General features: G+C 40.4%; 1 protein-coding gene across 2 annotated transcripts in view; it reads right to left on the bottom strand.

Annotated features, from left to right (window-relative positions):
* The window catches only part of LOC117552028 (polycomb group RING finger protein 6-like), a 62,815-nt gene extending 53,884 nt beyond the window's left edge, over nucleotides 1–8,931 (bottom strand). The window contains exons 1-4 of one of the 2 annotated variants that reach the window (XM_034225211.1): nucleotides 8,181–8,931; nucleotides 2,969–3,046; nucleotides 2,758–2,857; nucleotides 645–741 (exon numbers count right to left, since the gene is read on the bottom strand). In XM_034225211.1, coding sequence (XP_034081102.1) covers nucleotides 645–741; nucleotides 2,758–2,857; nucleotides 2,969–3,046; nucleotides 8,181–8,306 — 401 coding nt within the window. In that variant the 5' untranslated portion in view covers nucleotides 8,307–8,931. The remainder of the gene's footprint in view (nucleotides 1–644; nucleotides 742–2,757; nucleotides 2,858–2,968; nucleotides 3,047–8,180) is intronic. The other variant, XM_034225221.1, reaches the window with a different exon arrangement.
* Between the last annotated feature and the right edge of the window lie 4,000 nt (nucleotides 8,932–12,931).

The raw sequence follows: 12,931 nt of genomic DNA, 5'->3' as shown, positions 1-12,931 counted from the left end.
GGAGCTAAAGGGATGTCCAAACATCAAACTATTCAAAAAGAGGTATAAAGACACAATTCTCACAAGGTACAGGGATGAAACTGCTAAACCATAACTGTTTATATTCTTGTTTTGTATTCAATTTATGAATTTGTGTTTGTATGAATTTGTGTATGTACATATATATATATGTATACACATATATATATAAATATATATATGTATACACATATATATATAAATATATAGAGACCATTCTCCTAACTTGCCTGTATATATTATATGAATGATTATATAAATTATTCAAGGTTAAAGTATACATTGATATTGTATGTTAACATATATTAAGATGTAAAACGAAAAAAAAAGAAAAAATGTTAAAAGGGAGAAGGGGATTAAATAAGTGTAAACTTCTTCCGACCCCTTTTCGGACGTGTAATTAGCAAAAGTTTTGTTGTTTATTGTTATCAGACAATGATACTACAGATTATTCAATTATTAATTAAATATTTCGTTTTGTTATTGCATTCATTTGTATAGTACTGTATCATGTCTGTATCATCTTTTGTTTCATTTGTATTTTCTTTGGTTTTACACGCTCGAAAAAAGAAAAAAAAACTAAACTAACACAATTGAACTAATGCATCACATATTGACAGACCTACCTGATGTTGTACGTCGGTTGTGTCTGGTGGACTACAGTGCTGCATGTTGGACACCTGTTGCTGTAGAAGAAGTGCTTCATGATGCAGCTTTTGCAAACTTGGAGAAGATAAACACATCAAAATAAAGTCAGGACAGTAGATGGCAAAGAGAGATTCATATGGACTTTTAAAGCTGATATACATATCAATCTTTGAGACCTCAGAACTATAATCTTTGATTTTGAAGATAGTCATCTTTTAAATTCAAGGTGTTTGTTAAACAACTGATACATTCAGTGAACCGAGTAGTTTAAAAATGATGTTTTCAAAGAATATTGATTCACAAACTATAGAGAAACAGTTTCCTCCAATATAACATGTGTTTTGCATTTCTGTAATGACATTTCTGATACATGTTGTCTATATTAAGATCAGCTATAACCTGTATCCGCTAAACACATAATGGTTCAACTGCTCTCTTCTTGTGTATTGTGTTGTTAAATCTGATATGCATGTTATAGGACCATCAATCTAGGAAGGACATATTGGTATAAGCATCCTGAAAGTTTACTTGCATCGCTAATGAACATAGTTCCATTGTTTCCTATGTGAATATCTGCATCCCAAATAGAGAAACCCTCATTATTGCGATACAGTAAGTTAGGGACATAATCAGGGCTGCACATAACTGGTGCGCAGGTGCGCATGCGCACCTCCGCCAAAAAAAGAGCACCGGGTCATTTGAAACAAAGCGCATTTGCGTACCAACATTGAGAGAGGGAGAGAGAGAAGGGAAAAGAGAAAAGAGAAAATAGAGGATAGATGAGAGAGAGAGAAGAGAGAGAGAGAGAGAAAGATATTTGCGAGTTGCATATGAACCATGATATGAACTCAGGGCCGGCCCATAGCGCTGGCTAGATGTTCGCCTAGGGCGCCAGATCTGGGGAGGTGCTGCGCTGGCAGCTCTGGGAGGGAAAAAAACATTTTGACCGTTAGGGCTCATCCTAATTTTCGGCCTTGATGTAACAATATTCATAATTAAGTCAATGTAACACCCTTTTCACCCCGGTTACACGTTTCATTTGCCCTGTACGATGGGCGCTGCAAGTGATGAAAATGGGGGATGTTGGCTTATCTGGCGCCCGCAGCTCACAGCCAAAATGCGAGGGAGAGAGGGAGGGTGCACCGGTACCAGCGCTGTTGTTATTAGAATCTGGTGCCGTGCTAGCTGCTCTAACGGATATAAGAAGAAGATGTTTCTACAATAATGTGGAGGGAGAGTCCTCTCCAGTCAGACTGAGAGGCTGATAAGTTAACTACAGCTCAGTGAGGTAAAGTACTCTGAGTGTTTAGATAGTTCACTTTAGTCTAAGTTCAAACGGTTTGGTCACAATTTATGTAAACACATATTTCCAAGGCACTCCTTTATAATTATTGGGATAAACAGGTTTGAAATCATTCCAATGTATACTATAGGACAGTAACCAAAAATATCCTTTAAAACTGGAGATAAAAAAAAAATGCATAAATAAATAAATGTTAAGGTAAAATAAGATATGAATGAACAACACAAATAAAATAAGTTACATTCATTTGTTATTGGCTATGGTAGGTTATTGGTTATGTTCACATACTTATTTGATTACATCCACTTGTCTAAGATGACAACAGAGACTTTCGACCCAAAACCAGCTGTTGACTTGTGGATGCAAGCATCTAATCACAGACTCAACCAGAGAGAAAGTAGTAGGCCTACATCATCAGCTACCATGTCTGACAGTCAGGAGGGTAGTGATGACAGCTTGTAGGATTACTGGTCATGCTAATGTTGTCTTGTGTTCACCTCTGCATGTGTGTTCTGTGTTCACCTCTGCATGTGTGTTTAGTGCCGTGTGTCTGGCAAATAAAGTCCAGACCCCCTCAAAAGTTACGGTTTATTTCATTTTAAGGATGAGCACCAAGCAACATCTCCAGGTGCTCCTTTGAGAACCAGGGCAAAAAAAGTGATGTGCACCCCTGGACATAATGTATTAAATTAACATCACAGTTCATGTGGATCTCCTGCATCCTCTCAAAGTATTTTGAGGACTACAGAAACTAAAGCAGATCTCTGGTATAACTTGTTGTCACTCACATGTGTGCAGGCACTCTATGATGGTGGTGGCATCGATGAGGAAGTAACTGCACAGGGCACAGCGGATATATGGGTAGAATTCACTGAGAGGACGATTGGGCTGTGAGAGTAAGCACAGTGTCAATGTTGCAGCTTAAACATACATACAGCGCTACATTTGTTGTCTGCCCCGAAAAACAATAATGAAAAGCAATAGTAAATGTGAACTCACCTCTTCTTTGTCCTTTGAATCGTTTGTTGTCCCTTCATGACTCAAGTGAGGCAACATTCTCAACAGCTGTTTACGACACTAAGTTAGAACGAAAAAGAATACATCTCAAAGATACGAGAAGAACTTTTAAATGAAGTGTTTACTTTAAAGTACCAGTAGCTCTTGTTCAATAAACATACAGATGTGAGGATTGACTTTACATGCAACAATACCCTTAAAGGCCGAGCGTGCCGCCCGCGGCTTCAAAGAGGTAGCGTTCTAAAATGCTTAATAACTTTGTAACCGCTAATCCTATCCATCTGATTTAAAAAGTGAGGTAAAGCGGCTATTCTAGGCTTTTTGCTGGTATCACTATGTCCTTTTCCGGGATTCAGAGGCTCCGACGTGATCGGGGCAACGTTATCACATTTGACAGCCTTGATTCGTCAAGGAGACCCACGCGGCCCCTCTGTCTGAGCCAAACAGCAAAGGTTTTAGACTAAGTCCCACCCCCCTGTGTCCGGATAGGTTTAAAAGGGTAAAGGTCCAGGCAAACCTCTGCCCATGCTACCATCTTCTCGACCAATCAACATAGGTTGCTGTGTATGTTTTTGGCGGCGGGAGATAAACAAAGAGAAACAGAGAGACGAGAGAGTAATACTAAAGAAGAGTAATTCTGCCAGCGTAAGATAAATAAATACAACACGAGATATCTAGATACAGTCACACACACACACAAATACACATACATACACACACACACATATCCCAAGACAAATTCAAACCAACATGTCAAAACGGCGTTACACTACGGAAGAAGCCGTAGAATTTATTTTGTCTGGCGGACCGCTTAGCGATGCAGCGGTGGATTCCTCAGATAATGAAGCTGACAACTGGCAAGGAAGAGGAGTATGATCACGGGATTGATCCCTTCGAAGATAAAAAAGTGAGTAACTTTGCTTATTTCTTATTGTTTGTGTTGCATTTATCGGTTGTTGTTTCTGTATAACGCCGAAAATAATTAGTCCTAAGAGTTTTTATAATGGATGGCCATTTGCCGTAATTGTGTCATAAAGTGAAGTCCTGAGCTCAAGATTCACTATCAATAGAGGCTACTATTTATTTCAGTAAAAAAACGTCAAGCAATACCTTTCATTTATTGCCTCATTCCGCTTGCCCTCTTTGGTTGTTTGTTATGAGGTCTAATGTTATTATATTCATTGCATTACAATTCAGTTACTGATTCCATCAACTAGTAATGTTAGCAGAGGGATAAAGTGTGAATCAAATCAAAAGTTGAGACTGTGTTTAGAAAACAGATAGGATGACACTGGAGAAATAAAAGCAATAAAGGAAATAAAATAAATTCAGACATTTATATCTGTATATTTTCCTCCCTTTTATTTTAGTACAGAGGATGAGAGAGGGGATGCACAAGCCCCTGTCCCCTTCAAACCGAGAGGGAAAAGAATGCGGCCAGGAGGGTGCAGCATCCAGAAAAAAGGCCAAACCAATGACAGCCCCCCTGACAGTGAAAGGGAGAGGAAGAGGAAAAGGGAAAAAAACATCTCTGACCCCAGAAGAGCCAGGAGCTGTTTGGAACGGACCTGAGGTGCCAGATACTGCCCAACAACTACCACACTTTTGCCCGAAAAGAGCCCCTGGAGTCCAAGGTTTTGTTGGTGTGGAGTATACTCCTGCACAAATATTTAGAAATTGTTTTAACAACCAAGCTGTAAATATCATCTGCAAGAACACAAACAAAAATGCTGAAAAGGAGCAGGCTAAGGGGGAAAAGTTTGTTTGGGAAAGCCGGTAAAATTCCTCATGTATGTCGGCCTTATGGCACTTCTAAAACTGCTAAAAGTAATTGACTACTGGAGGAAGGGATCACACCTAAGTGTTCTCTTTCCTGCTTCTGTCATGACAAGAGACAGGTTCATGGCAATCAGCAGAGCTGTACATCTGAGCGACCCAGACCATGATGAATGTGGATACATTTCCTTTGCTCTTTATATATTTTTCTAATATTTTGGTTATAGTTTGAAGATCATTTGCTCTTTGTACTTTTGCACTTTCTATATATTCCTAATACTTTGTTTATAGCTTTAATATAATTTGCACTTTGTTAGTTTGCACTTTGAATTTGTTTCACTGTTTGTGTTTGTATTTCAATGTTCAAATGATAATATATATCTCTGAAACAAGTTATTTTTGTTGCAATGTCATCTGTTATGGTTTAATTGTTTACTCTCTCGACCTTTTTTTGACAGAAGAAACATGATCAGTCATTTAAATATGGAAATACATTTCGTTTTAATTATTCCATATGATCCTAGGCGTTTTTCACTGAAAAACGCCTAGGATAATATTGTAATAAATAGCTGTAACTTGCTCAGGGAACATAATATGCAGATGAAATTTAATTTGAAAGCCTAAAACATCTAAATGCAGCTTTGTAAATAATAAAAAAGAAAATCCCTATGTTCCTGGCGGAGTAAACAGTAAAAAAACACAACATTTGTACTGGCGTTTTTGAAAAGTGCTGGTAAATTCAGCCATTATCACACAAAGTTATGGTAAAATTTGGACTTAAAATTAGCCAGACTTGAACTAGAGGTTCTCCTGAATCAAATGAGGTAAGGCACTTGATGCTGACTGCAAGAAAAGGTTAGAACAGGTTAGGAGAAACAAATAAATACAGGAGAGTCAGGCAGGCGAAAATTCCGTCTAGGTCTTTAAGGGTGAATGAAGTGCAGTCTTGTATTTTTCATTTACTTGTACAATACATACTTTTTCTCATTTAACTTTAATATTTTAAATTACCTTACTTAACATTTGGGTACCTAACTAGATATATTATCACTTGAGATTAGAGTAGAGTAACGCAGCGTCCACACGGCAGCGTGCGTTGAAGCTTGCCGGCGGGCGTGTCTGAAGCTCGACCAAAATGCAATCACATCAATCTCCCGCCCCGGACACACAAGCACGCTTCCGTCGAAGCTTGAAAAGTTGAACTTTTCTCAACTTTTGAAGTGAGCAACAGAGGCAAAGTGAAACGACGGAAGCACAATGCAGTCCGGCAAAGCGTGACGTCACCCCATTCAAAGTGAATGGGAAGCTGCGTTGAAGCTTCAACCAGGGTTCGAGTTATAAACTGAGCTCTATGGACACACACACACACACACTACACACACAAACACACACCAGCAGCCCTCTACTGGCTACAAACTTAAATATGAAAAGGTTCAACTTCGCACACACATCATCTCGGCTCGGCTCACAGGCATAGATTGCGCAACCTTGGAAGTGCAGTGCAGGCATATTGTCATTCAAGAGATGCGTAGTTCTTTTGGAAAACATGTTTTTCTTAGCCTATTTACCTCTTTAGCGTAAATAATACTCATTACATTGACACATGCATTATTTGTGATTAAAATAATGGCGTGTAAATTGTGACCAACAGTGTAAACAGCAAACTTGTAAACACAAAGGAAATAAATAAACAAGGTGTATTTAAACGATCTTAACCCAGCATAAATCACACACCCTCGCCCTCAAAGCTTGGTCAACAAGACGGGCAGCGTTTTACAAGGAGATTCGGGTTGAAATTAATAAATTCACTTACAAATTATATCTGTTTTCTCTATTTATCATTCTTTGTGTAACCGGTCTGGATTGACGCCACATGTATCTCTGCGTTGTGTCGAATGAAAACGACTTCCTTCTTGTCAACCAGGTTTATTATCTGTGCAAACAGAATATAATGACAGTAGGAAATGGCTTCACCAGCTTTCTACCTCAATACTTCGCCTCAGTGAGGCCTGAAGCTAACTGAGAATGTAAACATACATTTAGCAAATCAAAATAACCGTATGACATATGTGTCTCTAATAAAAAATGGACATAAATCCACATGCCATATTATGACTTTGATGAAGGATTAAAGCCTTTTTCATTTACAGTATATAATACAGTGATTACAGATAACACACACAACCCGGTCGACTGTACTCACTTTAACATTGCTATGTTGTACAGGCACACTATTAGCATAGCATTAGCGCTTTAGCATTTAAATAATATGAACAATTATGACCTCAGACCAGCATTTCACATATTTATACAAACAGAATAAACTTGAAATGTAAGCCAAACTAGTGCAAGGGAGTCATACACATGGTAACATGGTAGAGCCCTACATTATTCAGGGAGCAACAGCCTGACGCCATTAGCCACACGCTAGTGGCGTAGCTCACAGAATGACATAAAACAGTTTCAAACACACTTCTTTGATCGAAATATGACATAATCTGTGTCCACTAGTGATGTTACGTATTGCGCCGAGGCTTCGGAGCGTGTGTCGAGTAATCCCCGAAGCTTTTTGTGAAGCATGTATCGAGGCTTGTATCGTTTTGTGCCAGTGACGTCATCGATGACAAACGAAGCCTCGCTGCCTGTCGATACCACGTGACTGCTTCACGAAGCGATTCAGATCGGTTGAACCGTTGAACCACAACGCTCATAATACCCATGGATGTATAATAAGAACCATATTACCCCTCCTGTACCCGGGCCCGGTGACACGATGAAATCAAGAGAGCTCAGACCCTCACTGATACAAGCATAAATACATGTAGGAATACAAACATGAATAAATACAGGAATAAATATGTTCCAGTGTTTTCAGGGAGCTGTAGTGTGTGTGCTGTGGCTCAGCTGGAAAGCAGTTGACTCATGACCGCAGGGTCCCTGGTTCAACGACTGAACAATACGTATTTTTTGTTGTTTATAAAAGCTACAGCTAAATGAGACAATGTAGTTAATAAATGTATTCTTTGATATGGTTTAGCCTTTCTCAGGCTACAACATGGTTAAGTTTATGAAGGAATGCAAATCCCTCTTTGCAATGTTTACCAGCCTCCTTAGGCTTTTCAATCACAATCATTCAACTGGAATAAAAACAATATTGTTAACATTAAGATATGATTTTATGTTCGTTGTTTAGAGTTATTCTAAGGCTTTACTCATTGGGAACTCGGTATGAGATAGAGCACACTGTTGAGATGTCCAATCTGCCTGTTTTACACACTTTGACCAACAGGGGGTTTGTGTTCAAATGAAGCCCATGATGAAGCCTCATGAGATGAACCCTTTTGCGAACCAATTGGCTGGAAAGCTTCAAAGCTTCATAAGGCTTCATCTCACCATCACTAGTGTCCACACTACTAACCTGTTGAACAGGAGAAATGAATGAAGCAGATGGGAACGTTGCTGCCATGTGTCGGGTCGTCCCATGGATGTTCTTCTTCTTCTTCTCTCGGTTTTTTGGCGGATTGCAAACAACTTTAAGGTGCATACCGCCCCCTACTGTACAAGAGCGTGTATCAACATATCATCCTGTCAGCACTTGTGGAATTATACCACTGTGTTTACGTTGTTTTCAATTCTTCCAATCAATCCTTTTTCACTCAAATACTTAAGAATGGCCTTCCTGGTAGCTCTTACCCCCTCACCTTCTGTTCCCAGTATCCCCATCAGGCTCCACTCTCCCTGTCTCTTAGTTTTTCCCTCTCTGTTTTGTACATGTTGCAGTGTAATATGATATGTTCCACATTTTTTTTAACTCCACAGTTCCTACGACATAGAGTAACATTCAATGCTGTGTGATCCAGTCTGAGTCTAGCTATCATGATTTCCTAGATTAAGTTATATGAGTAATTCTTCTCTGACAGTTGTTGTTGACTGTATACTTTTTAAAATGGATAATGAATCTGTGCATATCACCACCCTATCTGGTCTGACCTCTTCAACCCACTGTAATCCTATTATTACAGCCAGCATTTCTGTTGCACACTGATAATTGATCTGACGCTCTTTTTGAAATTGATATTTTAAAGTCTGGGATATATATATACCAACTCCAACACACTCTTCCTTGTTCTTAGAACCATCGGGCGGTGGTGGCGAAGTCCATAGGGGCTTGGCAACTGGAAGGTCACCAGTTCAAGTCCCGGAAAGACCAAGTGCTACCGAGTTGTCCCTGAGCAAAGCACCGTTCCCTACACTGTCTACTAAACCGGAAGCTAAAGAAATGGGCGGGGCAGGGCCAATTTGCCGCCCTAGGCAAGATTTTAGCTGGCGCCCCCCCCCCCCCCCAAAATGCAGACACTCACTATGACTCGCGTGTGCACGGTTGTGGCATGACTGTAAGAGAATATTTTCATCTGATCTGTTTATAGAGTCTTTTATGGTTCCTTAGAGTCTGTGATACTGCAAACATCTGCTTGTAGTCAGTCAGAGACTTCTCTGTGGGTTGAGGTCACAGGTCAAACGCGTCTCCTATGTCCGAGGGTTGACCTGGCAGCATCTCTTTGAGACAAGCAGATCATTGTCTTGCATCGGTTATTGATTATACGCGGGCTTTCTGGAAGCCCGCCTCTCCTCGTGTTGGTTAGATGTTTTGTGTCTTTTGGTTCAGAGAGATCGCTGGTGAAACACGGGACGGTGTGCAACTAAGTGATCTCCCCGGCCGTTATTGTCTGTACTGTGATCAATAAACTCTTCAGTGCTTTTGGCTAACAACGGTTCCAGACTCCTTCATTCTACCTCAACATTGCAACAACAGAAGTTTACCTTCACAATGACCACCAAAACAAAGATATTGACACAAGATGTGTGCAACTGTATTTAGTTTCCTATCCATTTGAACATGATTTAAGTGGGGGGGGACCTCACCTCCTCTAGGGGGGTCCGGGGGCATGCACCCCCGGGAAGACTTTTTTTTTTAATATTGAAGTTAAAAGCATCAATCTGGTGCACTTTGAGAGCAACATTAGGAGCTCTATGGATACATCTCTCAACATCCATATGAAATTCTTGTTTATTAATAACAACCTATTTGTACTGTCAGTATTTTATACCTGTTTTTCATCTATTCTCTTATTTTTTTATAACTATAATGATCATATAAAGGTGTGCCTTTACCTCACTGAGCTGAGGTTATCAGAGCCTCTCAGTCTTTCAGGAGAGAGCTCTCTAAAGCTCGCCCCCCGCAATTTCAATGTTAATAAAAGCACACAGAAGCTGTGTAAGTTTTTTTGGGAGTTTGATTTATTTTAAATGAATACAAATACAAAATTAAAACCTATAATTGCACACTAAAACCCTTATTTTAAAAAAAGAACAATTTCACATAAACCTCTGGTTTTTATTGGGACTGGGGCAGTTCAACTTGATTTGGGGGGGGGTGTGCCATAGTTTATGGGCGCTGTACGCAATATAGGCGTAGTTATGTTAGTATAAGATAATAAGATGTACTTTGTTGATTCAAAATCGGGAAATTGTGTTGTTATGAAATAAAAAAAGTGTTTTTTTAAATTTCTAATTTATTTATTTTTCGGCGCCCCCTATGCGCCCTTAGCATTCGCCTATATTGCCTATGCCGAGGGCCGCCCTGGGCACAAGGCATAAGAAGAATCTTAGTTGTAGAAACAGTAGACTCGTCGAAAAATGTCCACGAGAAACTTCATCTTGCATTGCAAAAGGACAATAAATGACTGCACAAGACTTCTCCAAACAGATGATGGTCATGCTGTGTTACAATCCACAATAGTGAGGTAAGGGCCCAGCCTATCGCTACTATCGAACACAAAGGAATGCAGTTTGTTTTTGCATGTAACTTGCTGTGAGATCTTTCACACTTACAAATTCTGTCTTCTCCCCTATTTCACCAAACCGTTTACTGGCAGGTTAGAAACAATGGAGAGGAGCATCGAGTGGTCACGGGGCAGGCTAATTAACGTCCATACAGATGTTTTACTTCAGGACCTTCGGGAATATATAGATGAAGTCCGGAGATCTTGGCCTACCACAACCGCGCAACAAGGTAGGTCGATGTGATGTTACTTTGGTGTTCGTGACAGGTCCTGTTTTAACTGCTATTACATGAACACAAAAACCATTAATCATCACCACATTTAATGTAACACCCTTTCAAACTGTAGATATTGTATCAGACTACTGGTGGTATACACAGTGCTTGAATTGGAATGAAAAAGGTGCCAGTACTCTAAAATCAGCAACTTTTTCAAGTCAATTTTATATATACAGCCCACAAACAAGAATTTGGCTACTATCATGCTGGTGGGTTTGTCTCTTTACTACTGTATATTTTAGAAAGGTTCACTGTACTTAACATTTTTTATGATAGGCAGCGGATATGGCTAAAGCTCAGTAAGGTCAATATTAACTGAAAATATAGCAATCAAAGTCTAGATCTTCTGCTGAAGACACATGAAGCAGAGACCTTTCAGGTGAGAGCCCCTCTGGTGGTGTTCAACATTAATGACAAGGAAACAAAGCTCTGGTCAGAAGCATTTTTTATAAAAAGCTTTAACAAAATTAAGTATTTGTGTACATTTTGAATGCAATCTAACTTTCCAACTCAGAAAACGAAAAAGTGCCAAAAGTCTTCTCACATGGCTGAGCTGCTTTGCAATATACTTCACCACTGAAGAATACAAATATGTATAAAGTAAACTATGATGCAATCTAACTTTCCAACTCAGAAAAATGATAAAGAGCATGAACAAAGAACATGTAAAAACAAATGCAACATTTGCACAATCTAAAATGATAAACTGTAACTGCAAGTAACAAAGTCTGAGCCATGGTAAAGAGTTACATTGAACACCAAGCTGATCAGATAACTCCCTGGTTGGTCTGAAGTCCTTCTATCTCCAGGATCTGTACAAATCGGCACATTATGCCAAAAGTCTTCTCACTGGGTGAGCTGCTTTGCAATATACTTCACATTGTTAGAAAAGGCTCCAGAAGGCCTTGGGGACATCAGTATCAGGGGCTGGAGCTGGACAGGCTCTTTCATCAGCACTTCTCCTTCCCTTTGCCAGCCAGGACCTCACATACTGTTCCGGATTGAACTGTCCTAGTGATGGTCCATTACATTTAATGAAAACCAGGCTGGACAGTCGGCTGACAGAGAGAGCATTCCTTTTTGCAGTAAGGATATCGTTCATGCAGCTGAATGCCCGCTCACACTCACTAGTGGAGACAGCGATGGTTCGGACTGCTTTCAGTAGAGGCTCCATGGCAGCAGGTGTACGGGATGCCATGGTTTCCTTGTATTCGCGAAAGCCCTGAACAGTCTCTCTTCTGTCCACTTTCAGCACTTCGCACAAACGTAGCACCTCTACGTCCCCATACTGTACGTCTAACTCCTCTTCAGGCCAACTTCCAGGATGTATAACTTTCATGTCCTGGATTAGCTGATTGTCCCGGGCCTCCCGGCCATGTAATGGGATTTCTCTTGTGCTGACATGAGAGAAGGTTGTGGAAGTCATTCTGTGTCTCAGATTCTCTACCATACTGCGGAAAAACTGACCTGCATGAATCTGTACAAGCCTGCCATTCTCACGCAGGGCAACACCCTTGAAGGACTTCTCAGCTAGAGCTGTATGAACTGTAGTCATGTGTTGGCCAGGCATGGTGACCATGGATTCAAAAACTCGTATTTCTCGAGTTAAGAGCCTATCTGCTGTAGGCAGTGTCATCTCTCTTTTTTGGAGTTGCCGAGAGAGGTCGCTGAGCTCTGTGAGCGCATCGTACATCAGTCCCAGATTGCTGACAAACGTTGCAGATGTGAGCACATCATCCAGGCCCTTGTACTTTGCTCTGTCTCTGGAATCCCTGCTCGTGTCGTTTGCAGCATTTGTGAAGTGATCATGAAGCACTCGGTAGTTTTCCCAGACTGCTCTGACGCTCCTTTCACTTGAAGCCACCCAGCGGATGGACAAAACACGCCCTATCACCAGGAGACGCTGTCCGACTGCTTGCGCACACTGCGCTAACTGCCTCTGATTTTTGGGGGAGGCACGGAACAAGGAATAGAGTTTGTCAAAAAAGATCTGGAAATGATTGAGCCCTGAGACCTCCTTGACCACATCCCCAACTGCCAGCTCTAGA

Source organism: Gymnodraco acuticeps, unplaced genomic scaffold (genome assembly GCF_902827175.1).
Source record: "Gymnodraco acuticeps unplaced genomic scaffold, fGymAcu1.1, whole genome shotgun sequence".
Taxonomy (NCBI): Eukaryota; Metazoa; Chordata; class Actinopteri; order Perciformes; family Bathydraconidae; genus Gymnodraco; species Gymnodraco acuticeps.
This window is presented reverse-complemented; position numbering and strand designations above follow the sequence as displayed.